The 17,826-nt window shown below is 41.4% G+C and overlaps 1 protein-coding gene across 1 annotated transcript; it reads right to left on the bottom strand.

The window, feature by feature from the left end:
* Window positions 1-12,711: 12,711 nt before the first annotated feature.
* On the bottom strand, window positions 12,712-14,003 carry LOC114637940 (vegetative cell wall protein gp1-like). Its single transcript, XM_028786260.1, has 2 exons — window positions 13,923-14,003; window positions 12,712-13,635 (listed from the first exon to the last, which is right to left on the bottom strand). Exons 1-2 carry the CDS (start codon window positions 14,001-14,003, stop codon window positions 12,712-12,714), a joined length of 1,005 nt encoding a protein of 334 aa, XP_028642093.1.
* Window positions 14,004-17,826: the final 3,823 nt, after the last annotated feature.

The following is a 17,826-nucleotide window of genomic DNA, read 5'->3' as shown; positions in this document are numbered from 1 at the left end:
GGAGTTAGAACCTACCAAGCCCAATGGAGCCCGGGTAATATGGTCTGAAGCTCCGGGTGCCAGACATGGAGCCTGTAGGATTTTGGTATTTGCCCCGCCCAGTTTCCATCTTGTTGTGACCTGTCCTATCTTGTTTTGACCTGTTCTTTCCTTGCTTCTTCACACTCCTCCTCTTAGGATGAGAAGGGGTTTGTTCAGTGCCATTGCGTAATGTGTGATATGGTTTTCCTTTCCCATGGACTCACAGTTAAGAAATTGCCTTGAGTCTCAGATGACTTTTGAATGGTTGCCAGAATTGAGAGAAAACGGGGGCTTTAGAAGTTGGACTGAATTCACTTTGCATTGGCCACAAGCCTGTGGAAGCCAAGGGTTAAAATACAGTGTTAAAACATCACCAAGTTCGTGTGTTTGAATGCTTGGCTCTCAGATGATGGTGCTGTCTTGAGACATTCTGTAACCTTTTGTTATATGGATTAGAAGAAAAAAAACAAAAACAATTCACTCTGGATGTGGGGTAGGTGTCATAGCCTAGCTCCAAGCACCAGTTCTGGCTTTAGCTTTCTGCTTCATGTTAACCTAATGTAACCAGACACCTCACTCTTCTGCTGGCAAGGAGATGAGCTTCCAGGGCCTCCCTGATGGCATGCCTTTCTCACAATATGAACTGTATATCTTAAACCAGTGGTTCTCAACCCATTGGTCACAACCCCATTGGCAACCCCACTGACAAACCTCTATCTCCAAAAATATTTACCTTACAATTCATAGCAGTAGCAAAACTCCAGTTATGAAGTAACAGCAAAACTAATTTTATGGTTTGGGGTCAGGACAGCATAAGGAACCGTATTAAAGGGTTGCAGCATTAGGAAGGTTAAGAAGCACTGCCAATTCTGAGCAGGAATAAGGCCCTCCTCCTTCAAGATGTCCCTATCAGGTGTTATATCACAGTGAGCAGAAAATTAAATAAAAATAGCATTTTCTGAAACAAGATGAAATTTGCATGACAAAGCGTCGAACCAAAAAATTATTTCAGTACCTCTATTTATATATTAAAACATGAAAAAAATCTTTGAACCATTAACACATTTTATAAAATACATCATTAAATTCCCCCGCCTGATTTAGCAGACTATAAGTTTCCCTACAATCTCTATCTACAGAGCCAGCATTGCTTCAGGATTGAAGGGCAGGAGGCAAGCAGACATGAGAGGAAATACATGTTTGTTCCTACCTCAAATGTGTACACTGAAACGTTGCACCCTAGTATCAGGAAGGGGTGCCTCTGAAAAGCCATTAAGCCGAAAGGTATTTGCCTCATTGTGGAGGGAACCTGTCATCCTTCTGTGTTGTTGCACAACTTTGAGGAATCGTCTCCTTTGAAGCAAAGATCAGGTTCTGATCACAGGCACAATCTTCTGCGTCTTGGTGTTAGACTTTGCAGCCTCCTGCACTTCGAGTGTTTGGTACCATGTTGGAGCAGTCCACTTTCCGGACGTGCTCTCCCAGAGCTCCTAGAACAGTGTAGTGTTAGAAACACAAGCTCAGTCCTAACAGCTGGGTCCCTTCGCCAGCTGTGACCTTCTGAGAGTGGCCACCCGCCCCAGTGACATGGCTTCTCTGAAGACATCTCTGTATCTTCCTAGTCATCTAAGAATCGAATCAATAAAGCATGTAAGGAGCCTGTTAAGAGTTTCTCACATAAATTAAATAGCCATAGCCTAGCTTTACTCTGTGCTCGCTGTAGGCCTTCAAAATACCTTTCCACAGTGTTTCTCTCTTGGCCCCTCCCACTCTTGAGAGTTCCTTTCTAACTTTTCCTCAGTAAATCCACATTCTCTCTGCCAAAATAAATTAATTAATTGAATAGAACACTTTTATAATAAATTCCACGCTACATGTTTTTTTCAAAATGTATTCAAATATGACCACTTCTATGGCTTAAAAGAAGTACCTATTATATAGTCACATAATTCTTACTGTGTTCTTTGTGTTTTTTTCTAATATGGCCTATTAACACTTTTGCTTTCTCAGAATTGGCACTTGTGAAAAATGGTTGTTCACCTCTGTCTGAAGTCATTATCACATATTGATCACCAGTCAGGGCCTTAGAGGGATTAGGTGCCAGTCAGGAAGAGCAGAGATTCTCTCAGGATGGATGTGAGGAAGTCTGAAGAGCAGAGGAAAGATCTTCCAGGAAAAGGGAAATGGAGGATGTGTGGGGTAAAGACTATACAGTGCTGGATGCCAAGGGATTCTCATGTCTTGTGGCTCAAAGTACATTTTCTGTGATCACTAATGAGGCCCCCTGACTTGGTAATAGCCATCTTTAAGGCCTCCTTTCAAAAATGAAGGAACTGTAAATAACTGGTCTGATGTAGCATGTGTAGACAACCCAAAAAATGGTATCAAATGTGCTTGAGTGCAAAGCCCAAGAATCTTTTGGTAATAATAAGATAAACGGGCTTTAAAAAATATTTGCCTATAGTTCTGTATTTAAAATCTCTTAATACATGGGAACTGTTTCACCTGATTCACACACACACACACACACACACACACACACACACCATTCCATTTTACAGAAACAAATTTATTTAAAAGTCAGAGTGTGCAAGTTATTTACAGTCATATGCCTGAGCCTGACCTACAATCTTTCAGCTACGTGAGTTGCTGATACACACGGTTGTCATTCATTTATTGATAAGACACACAACATAACACAGTGAAGTCTACCTAAGGGAAGCTGTTGTCCCCCAAAACCAAAATTGATTCCTGTTCACAAGAACACAGAGTGGAAAAGAGTAAAATGTGATATGCAAAAGAATGCAAAGCCTCTTTAAGAGAAAGATGAACAAATGCTCTGTTAAATGTGATTTGCATGAATAGTTCCAGCTTCGGCTTACAATTCCCCACCTCCGTTTCCCCTACCGCTGGCCATTCTAAGTCGGTTTTACTTCACGTTGATATTGAGATGAGTTCCTTCTTTTATTCTTTCTAGATATATCAGATCTTAGGGTTAGGGTACTAACCATTGGACGGCTGTGGTAACAAAGGCACCACCTCTCATCATGGAGTGAAACACGTGTAATATTTATTGGATAAGCCGTTTAATCAGCAGTGAATGTGTAGACCTTCGATCCCAGAATTCCCTGGTACTTTGTTCTGTGCAAGTCCTATCTGCATCTTCCAGCCCCGCCTCACCTCTCTTTCTTGCTGGTACCGTTCACAGCACAGTTCCTAAAAACAAGCTATGATAGTGCTTTTTCCAAACCTCCACATACAAGTATGAATGTGGCTGATTGTGATACTAATCAGGATGAGAAAAGGGCAGAGCTCCACGCTGTCTCCTTGTAATATCTGCATTTTCCATGTTGATTAGAAATCGTTTTCTAGATTCGATATCATCCAGGTACAGGAAAGCAGAGGCTGAACGTAACTCCTCCTGGTGCTCGCTCACTATGAGGGTTCCTGGATCTTCCCACCTGACTTGGGACTACATCTTAACTGACCTAGTAATTTCTTATACTTGTTGCCCAAATTCCTGAGTCTGCTAGTTGTTAATAGAATGTTCAGATGATCCTAAGTATGCATGGTTTTGAGCACACAAGGTCCCTCTCTTAAAGCTATCCTTCCGGTAAGAGGGAAGACTGCTCCCTCCCCTGGGTCACTTGATAATTTAATCCTCTCTGAGATCTTGTTCTCTCTCAAAAAAAAAAAAAAACCAATCACTTCTTCCTCTGTACTAGAGTAGTGGTTCTCAACCTGTGTGGGTTGAACAAACTGTTTCACAGGAGTTGCATATCAGATATCCCGTACATCGGATTTTACATTATGAGTCATAACAATAGCACAATTACAATTATGAAGTAGCAATAAAGCAGTTTTATAGTTGAGGGTCACCACAACATGAGGTCATATTATTAAAGGTCGTAGCATTTGGAAGGTTGAGAACCACTGCTGTAGAGGATACCAAATCGTCTGTGTAATTAGTGATTGCATGCAAATGCTCCTCGTTCAAGTTTATCAACTTATCTCGTTCTCCATACCTGTTTTCTTTTTCGTTGGCTTTATTTTGTTTTTGAGACAAAAAAAAGTATGCTTGTTTATATGGTTATTTTTGAAGTCATTTAACCCAAAGATATTGTTGAAGTATACAATCAAACTCTTCTTAACATATGTACAACAAGCTTTTGTAGAGATGTAGTTTGCAGCATGAAGTAAGATATCAAGTGTCAGCAGAAGGATCAGTTCTGAACTCTGAGCTCACAGTGGCAAAAAAAAACCCAACCAACCAACCAACAAAAACCATGTGATCAGATGTTGACAGGCTATAGAATACACAGAGCTTCAAGAAGCCCCTTGGAAATAGCATCTGTTGCTTTGAAGTGACTCTACCACCAGCTTGAATGTCTGATAATGGGATTAGCAAATGCAGAGCATCTACCCTGTGCCAGATAAGGTTCTAGGAGCTTCTTCCTCTACTCCTGAAAGACACTGCTGTCACTCTTTTGCAGAGAAGTCAATTGAGATGCAGAGATTATGCTACACTAGTAATTTCAGACAACCTGGAGACTGAACCCAGACAGCCTAGATTCAATCCCAACTGCTTAAGCACAGCTGTCATCAAACACTATACTGAACTTCCGGTTCATCCACTCTCTGCTATGCTTGTTCTAAGAACACTTACTGTTTCTAATTCTGCTATGGCACTCATGGTTCTAAATGCCCAGGGTGCTTTTAGCTGTCCCATGAAACTCAGATAGTGGTCTACTCTCTTCTTTGACTCTTAATCTAATTTAGGAGTAACCCTTCTCTGTTCCCATAATGTTCTGTGTGTGTGTGTGTGTGTGTGTGTGTGTGTGTGTGCGTATAACTGATTCTAACTGAGCAGGGCCATGTGCAGAGGATTAAAACCTGACCACGGGATATTTAGCTCTATTTTTGTAACAACCTTATGTGGAAGGTACTTCATGGCACAGAAGCACATTGAGACACCTTGAGGATGTACAAAGTTTCCTATGCCTATGACTAGAATTAATTAATTAATGATAACTGACAAAATAAAAATTAAAACTAACACCACCTAATTCCAAAGATCATTTTCCTAAAGGGGTCATATTCATGTGTGTGTTTCAGTGTGTATAAACCCACATAACTGTAATTATCATACTTGTTACATTACATGTCTCACCTTGACTGGCAGTACCCTAGTAGTCAGAGCCTTAACTGATTGGTTTTGTAGCCCCTTGGTTTTGTAGCCCCAAATCCTAACAATGTCTAAGACATAGAGTAAAATTTTAACAACTATAAATGTTTGCTGTTGCTCCTCACTGGAGTCTGTTTCTCCATTAGACCTCTATCTGACGTATATTTTGTGGTGTTTTCCAGGGTTTCAAATCTCAGTCTTCTTGCTCCCAAAAGACTGCCTTCCCCGGCATTAGCTTCTAACTGTTTTACTTGAGATTTCAAAATTCAAACAATTCTCACCGACTCCCCTGGAGTCTCTGCTTCTCCCTACCTGTGTGCATAAGGAGCCCTCTTCCTAAAATGTATTTCTCTCCTGTTTCTGATTTGCAAAGTCCAAGTCATGCTTCTGGAGGCATCCCTCCCATGAGCCTTTTGGTTTACCTGTACTGTCTTCTGATTTTTTTCTGTTGTTCTTTTGGTTTGGTTTGGTTTGGTTTGGTTTGGTTTGGTTTGGCTTGGCTTGGCTTGGCTTGGCTTGGCTTGGCTTGGCTTGGCTTGGCTTGGCTTGGCTTGGCTTGGCTTGGTTTTGCCTACGTTTCTTTAGTCGAGCAATCTCTGTTTCTTATCTTACTACTGTTATGTGCATGCCTACATTTCCCTCCAAAGAAACTAAGGAAGAGCTATGAGATGCTGATTTCAGTAATTCAGTGCCTGGGATTGGATTTTACAGACTAAGTCCTCAAATAATAATCATTTAGCCAATGATTGGATGAGAAATCTAAGCAACACACCTTGAATAGTGTTACATTTTTATTATAAAGTCATTTGTTAATGTTCTGTCATCTTGTACCAACTGTGATTTAAAGATATAATGAGCAAATAGTATTCTAACTCTCTCTTTCAAAATATAGATAGGATAGAAAGAAATTAATGTTTTCTGGTGTCATTTTGTGCTTTTTCAATGTGTAATTAACACAGGAAGACAAACTAGCCTTTCCCACTAATACACAAGCTTCTGCTTTCTGAAGGCTTCCAATCTGTTGCCCACCTTGTGCTCACTCCAGGTCAGGAGTCTACATCAGCTCTCCGGTCCAGAAGCAATTTGTTCCCTCTACTGGGGTAGCGGGGTCATCTGATTGGACTCTCTCTGGTCCTGCCTGAATAGGAAGGGAATTAGATTGCAGTGTCAAAGGAAATTACTCATTCTAAGAAGAAGTCACACATTATCTACGGCCAATGCCGTCTCTGACACTCATTTATGATTACAATTAAAAGGAAGAAGAGGAGGCAGTTTGGCTGCACTTCTACAACAATAAACCCATGAGGAGCAAATTAAATCGATGGTGCTGGTCTGTAGCATGCCAGATAAGAAAGTGGTTTTCTCCGGGGTGTCTTAGAATTTAGGGCCATGGCTAGTGTGTCCAGAGAGGAGATATGCTTCCCAGCGTGAGGTGTCTCTGTAGAAATTCATTCTAGAACAAACTTTATTTCTGTTGATGCCTGATAAATCCAAGTTACCTAGACAGTCTCTCCAGGAATTATTATGGAGCAAATGTTACCATGTATTTAATAATGTGTGTGTGTGTGTGTGTGTGTGTGTGTGTGTGTGTGTATGTTGTGTCTGAGTTTGTCTATGTGGATCTGGGTGTGTCTGTATGTGCTCTGGATATGTCTCTGTATGTCTGGGTATGTCTGTGTGTGTTGTATATGTATGTGTATATTCCCACATGTATGTTTAGATTCACACGCACATACATATATTATGGCCACATCAAGACCCAAAGCTGTTGTCCTCATTTGCTCTTTACTTTTAATTACCAAGGCAGGGCCTCTTGATAAACCCAGGGCACTCCCATTCTGCTGGTACAGGTATTTGAAGCAGTGTCTCTTATTGTCCCAGGTTGTCATCAAGTTGGCCAGCTGGTCAACAAGATTCCAGGAATCCACCTGTCTCTACCTCCCACCTCTCTCTCCCCATTGTTGGAATTACAACACACATTGCCATGCCTGGCTCTTTGTGTGGGTGTTGGGCTCGGACTCAGGTGTTCAGGCTTCCAAGACAAACACGTTGCCAGTTGAAGCACTGCCCAGCCCTAGTCACTATTTATTTTTAAATAGAACCACTTGGTATAATGTAAATCCAACTGTTTATGTGGATACCAAGCAAGCCTTGTTTCCCAGGCTGAATCTTCAGGAACTCTAACTCTGACTAACTTGGGGAGTGGTATTCCTTTACGAAGTCCTCAGTTGCAGTCTGTGCCGAACACATTTGGAGATCATTAGCCCTAGCCACCGTCTGCTTCACAGGGAATCCGTTTTTATTGAATTCAAACTTCCGAAAGGAGAATATGCAAGCCTAGTGTCAACTGGTATTTGTTTTAGCTTTGGTTGGAACTGAAATCGATCGTGTTACTAGTCTTTGCTGAACTAATTGGTAGCAATTCTCAATCTGTGTTGATAGCTTTGAGCACGCACGTATATAACAGAGACATAAATGTATCTAACTCCCAGGAAGCTGCGGAAACATAACTTTTAATGGGAATCTAGAACTTATCTACGGGTAAAGTAACATAAGGTAACACGAGTATCATGTCCGTTACAATTCTTAAGAACTAGAAAAAAAAAACTGTTTCTTCCAACTTGAAGAGACTATGCTGCATCCGAGCAGAGATGCTCTGTTGAGCAAACTGGGGGCCGAAGCGAGAAACTCTCAAGTGTTTTAAGTGCCAGGCAATAAAGTCAAAGTATAAAACAGGCGAGTGAAAGAAACAAATCACAACCTTCTCCCTGGAGAAGAGCCCAGGTGATAAATCATTTGTGTTCCATCGGTCCTACGTGAAGAGGCCAAAGAGATGACACCTCTTTAAATAAATCCAGAAGCCTTTCTCATTGAAACCATCATGGTTGCTATATTTATTTCTTAAACTAAAATAGTTTTTTAGCCTTTCCATTTTTTTTTAAACTCTCTAACGATCAGTATTGCGTTTTCTCTTGAAGTGAAGATTTAATTGTTTGATCTTCTCCAGGCATGGAACTCAGCCCCGTTTTTAAGCCAGTCCGTTCAATTTGAACCAACTTAAATTAAACATTTAAACATGGTTCCATATTCTTTCAGGGATGAATAATCAAGAAATAATTATCTTTCCTGTCATTCACAGTACCCATTCATTACTGTTTTCTTAGAACATGTACCAAAGGCATCAAGCCCGGGAACGTGGCTCCATGGATAAGGTACTTGCCATATAAGTGTGAGGACCACAGCCCTCCCTGAAATCACTTCTGTAAAAGCTGGGCAAATACAGTGACTGTCTGTAATTCTAGAGCTCAGGGGGCAGAGACAGATGATCCCCAAGGCAGGGGATTCATGTACACAAAGGGCACATGCATGCATGTGTGCAGGCACACACAAACACACACACACTAATAAAAATCTATTCTAGTGACAATAAACTTGTTATGTAAAATTTCCCTTCACTTAATAATGATGATAAATACTCAAGTTACTCTATTAAGCATATCGCCTAAATGTCTACCCATTCAAGGGCCTACGTGGAACTGTGGACTATGCTTTAGGTCTGTGTATTAAGAGTCCAAAAAATTGAAGCTAATGGCTGAGCATGGTGTCACAGACCAGTAATCCTAGCACCTGGGAATAAAGACAGAAGAAAGTCATAAAGCTAGCCTACTGTGTGAGACTTAGTCTAAGAACTAAAAAGGGGGAAAAATAAGGAATTTAAAGCAAATAATAAAAAACTTGTTGAGTTGTCACTGCAATTGGAATTGAATCAAATTTAATCTGTACTCCAATTTTTATCACATGAACTCTTAATAATTTTTCCACTCATTTTTCATGATTCTAGAGGTGAATTATTTGAATTCATCATGCCACTAAATGATACCAAGCTATGCTTTTCTTATGATTCAATGGCCAGTCTACCATTTGACCACAAATAGCAGTTGAAAGAAGATTCCATGTGGTAATGTGTATACAGATGTAAGTAATTTGAATTTGTTTAGGTGAAATGTTTCGTCAATATTAAAAACTCTGCATCCTCAGCAACATCTCCTTTGTGTTGAGAATCTTCATTTTTCTTAGTGAAGCCGTACATTTCACATCTTAGTACTCCTTTGTAACCACCTATGAGGGCCATGAGACTATTCTCTTCCTTATAGATGAAAACATCAAGACTCACAAGTGTAGCTGAGTGCCCCATGTCAGACAGACAGCAAGTTATGAAATCTACCTTCAGCTCAATTCTTTCTCTGCAAAGGTTGGCTTTATATTACACCTTTGTTTTACAAATTGATCCCTGTATTCATTTAGAAATGTTACTAAGTATCCAAAGAAAACAAAAATTACACAAGCTACTATTTTCCTCAGATACTGTTTTTTTAAGACAAAATCTCACTAGGTAGCCCTGGCTGGCCAAGAACTTTTTACATGGGCAAGCGTGGACTGGAACTCAGAAATTCACCTGCTTCAGCATCTTAAGAGCTAGGAATAAAGTTGTGTGCCTCCCTCAAATAGAATTTTTAGTTAGTAAATTTATGCTTATAAATGTTATAATAATATCTTTGCAACCATAAGCTGTGAGTTGTAGTTACTAATGCGTGTGGAAGAAGAAAGTAGAAAGGCTTGTGGGAAATTAGCAAAATTCAGAACTGTAATTTCCTTATGTTTCTATTAGGATATTACAGTAAAAACACTAAGGACTAGGTAGTTTAAATAAAAGCTATTTACAGTAATAGAAGTTGGAAACCCAAGACTGAGGTGTAGGGACACTGGATTATCTTGGTGATGACCCCAGGACTTATAAGAGCTTTCTCATTTTACTTCATAGGAGAGATCACGGGTCTCAAATAGAAAGTCACTCTGTCCATCACAGGGGGTGTGTTGTCACAGCCTCATCTAAACTGTGGGCTCCACCTCACAGCATCACACTGAGGAGGGAAGAGAACATTGATATGTACATTTTAAGAAGACAGACACTTTCAGTCCAAAATAACTCAAGAAAAACCACTCATGTGAGTATTTCCATGAGTATAACATCAGACAATTGTCTATCACTACTAAAAAAATCTCCTGTAAGGGTTTGGTGTGACTTGACAACATATTACAGAGGAAAATGAAATAAATAATTGGAAATTGGTGGGGACAATGTCGCATGAGCTATGATTATTGTGATAATCATAGTTAATAATGCTCCCATTGTGACAGCTGTGGAGGCTGATGGGGGAGAAACAAACAACAGCTCCACAGGAGGCTTCCTCTGACTCACAGTGGGGTGCTAGCCATCTCTCACATTTAAACATGGTGACTGTTTGTTAAAAACTAACTTTCAATCCACCTACGAACTATGTTTTGCACTTGCTATGTAGTACGTATCTGCAATTGGCAGTATTTACACATTAACTAGATAACAGATTTCTCCTGTGAACCTCGAGTTGAACCAACATTTTAAATCAGAAGAGCCCCACATTCTGTTCAAATAAAAAAACTAGAATGACTCAAAGTAAAGATGGACAAATATAGCCTTTACATTCTCCAAACCAGAAGCAAGTGTTTCTTATGAACAGCTACCTTTAAAATCTCCGTTCTAATTCACTGTCAGATCAGATACTACTAACGTTTTCCATTTTTCCTCCTGTATTTGTGCCAAATTGCTAAATAATCTTTGTATTTATTTGGTCGTTAAATATGATATTTCTTCTATGTAAATTTTTCTCAAAAATCATAAAATTAATTATGTTTTCAGTTTTGGCTTATCTTGACATAGCATGTTTATTATTTTTAAAGGATTATTTTTAACACTTCATTGAAAGGAGCTGGTATAAAGTGTGTGTGTGTATATATGTATACACACACTTATATACATACATACATACATACATACGTGCATGTGTGCATGCATACATACATACATACATACATACACACACACATTATCTATTTTAGGATCAATGCGAAATAATTCTTCAAGTAATAAAGAAACAGGACAGCCGTGTTAGGAGCCTGGTTTATAAAGAGTGTTCTCAAACCTTGTGACTTATGGGACTTAACTTCCCAGGCACCACACAACATGCATAGCCCCTGATGCTTCAAGATGAAAAATTGTCCCTCCACTTTACATCTGTCCGACTCCTTGGACCTGAAAGGTTCAGCTGGTGTTTTAGGATGTAGGAGAGGGAGTTGGTGTGGATAGAGCATTGTCAAAGACAATCGTATTAAAACTTTTGTTACAAGATGTTTGAAATAAGATGAAGATTCTCGAGTCTGAGAACCAGATTTCAGAAATGTCCCTAAACAAAAGAAAAGAAAGCCCATGGGTGAAATAACAATGACTATAGCAACAACATCACAAGAAAGCATCACAATGAAGGGCAGGTCTCAAGGACTACAGTGAGAACAAAGACTTCCAGGTGGCTTAGCGGGTAAGGGCACTAGCCACCAAGCCTGACAGTCTGAGTTTGATCTCCAGAACTTGTATCATAGGAAGAGAGAATCAGCTCTCACAAGTTAGCCTCTGACTTCCATGCACACCACACATGCACACACATGTGCATGCACCCACATGCTCACACACATATGCACACGCATGCACACACATTCTCACACACATGCACACATACACACAAGCACACACATGCACACACATGCTCACAAACACATGTACACACATGCACACACATGCTCACACACACATACACCCATATGCACACACATGCACACACATGCACACACACATGCATACACATTCTCACACACATGCACACATACACACACACACAAGCACACACATGCACACACATGCTCACGCACACATGCTCTCTCACACACACACACAGTTTCTTTTTTAATGAGAACCATATGAAATATGAGATGTCCCTAGCAAGCATTTCCAGTATAGTTGTGGGAAATAGTAAACAATTACGTTATATAGACTAGCCATCTAAGTAGAAGTCATAATTAAAGTTATGCATCTGCATGCATCATTGGTTTATGAATTTGTTCAGAGCTGCAAAAGCTTTTACGCATTCGCTGTTTAAGAGACAGTATATTACTCTGTGACCTCTCAGTGCACCAGTGGAATGCTCTGCGATACATGAGAGTTTCAGACGGTCACGCTGATTTTTGATTACACTTTAAACCATATTTTCTTTCTTCATTGAAGAGTTTTATGACTGTATATTCATAACTATCGATCGTTCAGGAAAGAATCATCACATCCAAGCAAAATCGCCTCACAAGGGCTAGGGTTAGGCTTCAAGTAATGCAAGCAATGCTATTAGCAGCAGAATCTTGGCTCCAGGCTGCTCCACAGGCTTCATTCCACAGCCCCTGAAGAGGGGTCTGCTTGTCACCAGGTGCTGTTAAGGGCTGAAGGATGGGTGGCCGTCCTTATCTGGGAATGTCTTTGTTTATGCGGTGTTCAGTTCCACCGATGATCTTTGTGTTCATGTTGTCTTGTGGAATAAACTTCCTTGTTTGTTTGCATTTGGTCTTAACCTAAGAACCAGGAAACCTTAGCACACAGTGTAAACTGAGAAGGCAAAACAAGGCCTTGAAAGTAAGTGAGGGCAAGAATGCAAGGGATGAAAGAGTGTATGGATGCAGGGTGCAGGAGTGCAGGGGTGCAGGGGTGCAGGGATGCAGGGATGCAGGAGTGCAGGAGTGCAGGGTGCAGGGGTACAGGGTACATGGTACAGGAGTGCAGGGGTGCAGGGGTGCAGGATGCAGGGGTGCAGGGTACAGGGTGCAGGGGTGCAGGGATGCAGGGGTGCAAGATGCAGGGGTACAGGGTGCAGGGGTGCAGGGGTATAGGGTGCAGGATGCAGGGATACAGGGTACAGGGTGCAGGAGTGCAGGGGTGCAGGGGTGCAAGATGCAGGGGTACAGGGTACAGGGTGCAGGGGTGCAGGGGTGCAGGATGCAGGGGTACAGGGTGCAGGAGTGCAGGGATGCAGGGGTGCAGGATGCAGGGGTACAGGGTACAGGGTGCAGGGGTGCAGGGGTGCAAGATGCAGGGGTACAGGGTGCAGGGGTGCAGGGGTATAGGGTGCAGGATGCAGGGATACAGGGTACAGGGTGCAGGAGTGCAGGGGTGCAGGGGTGCAAGATGCAGGGGTACAGGGTGCAGGGGTGCAGGGGTGCAGGGGTGCAGGATGCAGGGATACAGGGTACAGGGTCCAGGAGTGCAGGGGTACAGGGTGCAGGGTTGCAGGGTGCAGGATGCAGGGGTGCAGGGGTGCAGGGTCCAGGATGCAGGGGTACAGGGTACAGGGGTACAGGAGTGCAGGGGTGCAGGAGTGCAGGGGTGCAGGGGTGCAGGGGTGCAGGGGTGCAGGAGTGCAGGGGTGCAGGGGTGCAGGGTGCAGGGGTGCAGGGGTGCAGGAGTACAGGGGTGCAGGGGTGCAGGGGTGCAGGGGTGCAGGAATGTAGTTAGTGCTCTAGATTTCAAACTCTTTAAAAGCTTCTCCCATCTCTACCCTGACCATGTATGTACCTTCCACCAATCTCTTCACAAACTAATCAAAAGATATCAAGGGAAGACTTCTCTTGCTAGCAGCGTGTGTGTGTGTGTGCGTGTGTGTGTGTGTGTGACACAGCAGCATTTGCTCCTTGTATTCAGTAAACTCTCCCAACCTTCAGTCATCACGGTGTCCATGCTATGCTGGAAACAGATACAAAAGTCTAGGAACGGCTCATCCATTTACCGCATCAGACTGATACTTACCATACCAGTTCTGATACTTATAGAAAGGTGGGCCATCTCATCTCCTGCCAAGCACTTTGGAATATGTGCCCCCAACCCCATGTCCACGAAGGCAGCCAGGGTAGGGATAAAATTTAAAAAAAAAAAAAATAACCAACCCACTCCCTTAAACGTGATTTAGACATTCATTCCTCACTTTTTCCTCTGTGTTACTTTTTTCTCCTCTCAGTCTGTATCAAGCTTAAGTTATGTCCTTCAGGTTCCATTTGTGCCTGCAGAGAAACACTTCAGTGAATACCGTTTATTGCACACCTTTCTTCCATTCCTCCTGTTTTGAGGTTTGACTGTGTTGGAAAGTTGTGGTTTTTCAAAATGGATTTTTAAGCATACAAACTGACAACGCTGATTCCGTTAACACATAGCCCCTTCCCCCTTTCTCAGAGGATGCACAGCTTTTACTGATTCCCAGAATGCCCTGGAAACGGCATAAGGCCTTACTGCCGTGACATGTATAAACAGCACTCTTTATACTGAGGAATGAGATCCATTCAAATGAGAATTTGAGAAGAGCTCTGTCCTGTCCACCAACATTAAAATAGACAGTCTAAGATTTCAGTAGCAAGTTCCCCAAATGATTTGGTGGCAGATTGAAAGAATTCCTAAGGCTTCCATCCAATAATAATCAGGGAAGAAATCAATGGGATGGAGCCACAAGACTGAAATGATTTGAGAGGGGAGACTGGAAGAAGAAATGTCTCTCATAACCATGGGCCAGGCCAGTCCCCAATAGCAGAATCTGGGGCTCGGGTCTCCTAGAAGTATAAAGTAAAATGTACCATCTAACAGCTGCTGTAGTGAGATCTCAGCACAATGAACTGTCCTCTGCTGCCTAATCCAGGCTGACCTTTCCCAAGAGTGGGCTTGTGCTCTCCTTAGATAGTTTTTCACGTGAGTGTGATGCAGTATTCGACAGAACCATTTATTTGCTAATTACATAGCAATAGCATGGATTTGTTTTTAAATCACACATCCTTCATCCTGGAGGGAAAAAATATATATCTCCGTTCTTGTTACAACTCAAAGAGTTGGTTCTGAATATGCAATATCTATTATGTTTTTGTATGTTTTTCCATAGCTAACTAAAATGTTACGAAGTTTTTTTTTAAAAAGATAAGATCTGGAAGATATGTATTACTAGATTACGACAACTTACAACTTAGTCAAAATTTCACCCTAAATGACTTGACCATGTGCCCTTGAGCCTTCGGTGGCCTCTGTCCTCTGTACTGCACATCTTAACTTCCAGACTTTTAACACTTGACCCTTACAACTACAGAAGTCTGGAACTTATGCAAGTTGTCAGCCCAGATGTTTTTAATTTATCTCTGTGAGAGGTTCTTTTAGCCTCTTTTCTATTTTACTAAATGTGTGGGTTTTTTTTTAATTTCTTGTAACTTTCAAAATTCACAAAGACTAAACACAATAATAATAAACAAAAAAGTCTCATTTGAAAACATAGTGCTAGCTACAGAATCAGAGTTAGTCCCCACCAGATGAGGAAAGAAACCACTCAGTGCTGGAATCCTTTACATGTGTTATGATAAGGCTCATACATAAAAATCGAATTGCAGAGTCCAATGAGAAACGGTAATTTGGACATACAAAGTCGAATTAAAGAAAGCCTGCCTAATGGACAGGTTCTCGGACAAACATACACAGGGGGGTGTAAGAAATGATTTCAGATTAATTGTGTGAAAGTCCTTGATGTCTGTGACCAGCATGACAACCTAGAGGCGAGTGTAATGTTTGACTGGGGACTGGCGAAGGACAGGTTACACAGAATGAAGTTCAAATTAACAAATGTTTCAATGCTTGCCTATTGTGGCAGGCAGCCTCCTGTTCCTTGCAGTTCTTGCTTTGCTGCAACCTGAATGAGTACATAGGTGACAAAGTTATAAACCCGTTCAAATGACTGGCAAGTGTCTGAGTCGCTTTAGAAAAGATTGAGAGCGGCTCCCTTGTTCTAAAATTATACAAAAGTGCCATTTCACTTCTCAGGCAATTTGAAAGCCATTCATTTCAGTGGCAGCTAGCCAAAATACAAAAGCCAAAGAATGGCAACGGAGATGTCACACAGCACCTACACGTGTAAGCTTGTGCAGTGTCCCACCTCAGAGAGACAGCCACAATAGAAGGAATCCAGAAAAGAGTCATGGCTAGAACTGACAGAGCAATTCTGGTCCCCGCTATTTCTGATTGGCCTTTGTGGGCTGCCTTGTCAGAAAGGAACGTTTTGTTTTGTTTTGTTTTGTTTTGTTTTGTTTTGTTTTGTTTTGTTTTGTTTTGTTTTGTTTTGTGATGAGGTCTTCTATGGTCCAGTCCAGGCTGTCCTAGTACTCTGTAACCAAAGATGACCTGAGCCTAACCATCCTTCATTTACCTCTTCCAGGTTCTGAGATTGCAGACATGTGCCACACTGTCCCCAGGGCTTTGTGGGAAGAAGTAACACTCAGCAGTTATGTCCACAGCCCCCTTAGCTGAACTCTTGAGTCTGGGGATGAAAACCCTCCACATTATTTGTGGCAGAGGACACTTTATGCTCCCTTCAATATTCAACGGACAAAGTCTCAACTCAGTAGTAGACATCTGGTGTGCCACACCTAAATTTGGGTTGTTCAAATCTCTATGCAGTTTCTAGACTTTTGATTTATCATTTACAATGACAGAAACCCCAGACAATGCACACAACATAGATCCTTCCCCACCTAGTGGGTTTGAGAAATTACTTGACACAACCAGCGTATACTGTGGCTTGAAATTCTGACTTTGGACAGACTGAAATAATAATATAGAGAATACTTCAAGTCTCCCTTTGCTTGCCTGGGTTTGAACCCAGGCACCTGCTTTTTTGTCAAATTCAATTTATCAAAAAGGGTGCTATATGCTAGAAGAGCGGAAGAAATCCCCAAAGTTGAACTGGTGATTAGGACTCAGTTGGCAGACTATGGACTCCTGGACCACCAGAGACAGAGGCAGGAGTGAATGTTAAAAAGCATTCTTGGCTCTATGGTGAGTTCAAGGTCAGCTTGGGACATATAAGACCTGTATCAAGAAGAAAATAAAAACAAAAACGGAAGAGACTTTTTCTGAAATCACTAAAGTATTTAATGGTGGAACAGATTGTTCATCTTCCCCTAGAATGTGAACTACCAACTGTTGTAAACCATGTCTGCCAAGTTATCCTCCGAGTGCACAGACCTTTGTATCTTGTTATGCAATGACTGTTTTTCATACCTATCACACAAGCAGAAACAGAGTATAGTCTCACTAAACTCTGGTTGAAAGACAAAACCTTTTACCTCTCTGGCTTTAAAAATGGCTTCCTAAATCTCATTTGAAACTAAAATATCTTCCATCCCTCATGTATATTGCAAGTGTCCCTGGCAACCCTTTCCAAAGAGAACCCTGCTTCTCAGGTCTTCCTCCACTGGCCTGCACACCTTTCCTAGAGTTCGTGTCATCCCATCCTGTACAATTAACTACGGCCCAGGCTCTAGGCCTTGCAATGAGCTTTGCAAGGGTAAGGGTATGTTTCCACGTTCCTGTCCTTTTTTACACAGGTTTCAGTAATTGTTTGTTGATTTGCTAACTGGTTAAAATCAGAATATGAACATTACTTAACCCACTGCTGTATCATAAATATCATAATGCTCTCTTCTCATTTTCCAGAAGGTTTCCAAAGGTTGTAAAAAAATAGATTTTATGAAAAACAACTCTAAAATATACACACGCACCTGGCATTCTGTGACTCTCTGAAAGCTCTTTGCTACTTAGCAGTACAGGCTTTTTCTATGCTTTAATAAATCCCAATTTTCATAGCTCTCATGTCTTAAACACTCCAAGTTCCGAGTTATATTTGGTGGAA

The sequence above is a fragment of the Grammomys surdaster genome, unplaced genomic scaffold (genome assembly GCF_004785775.1).
Source record: "Grammomys surdaster isolate TR1022 unplaced genomic scaffold, NIH_TR_1.0 125460, whole genome shotgun sequence".
Lineage (NCBI taxonomy): Eukaryota > Metazoa > Chordata > Mammalia > Rodentia > Muridae > Grammomys > Grammomys surdaster.
The sequence above is the reverse complement of the archived record's forward strand: the minus strand, read 5'-3'. Positions and strand labels throughout refer to the sequence as shown.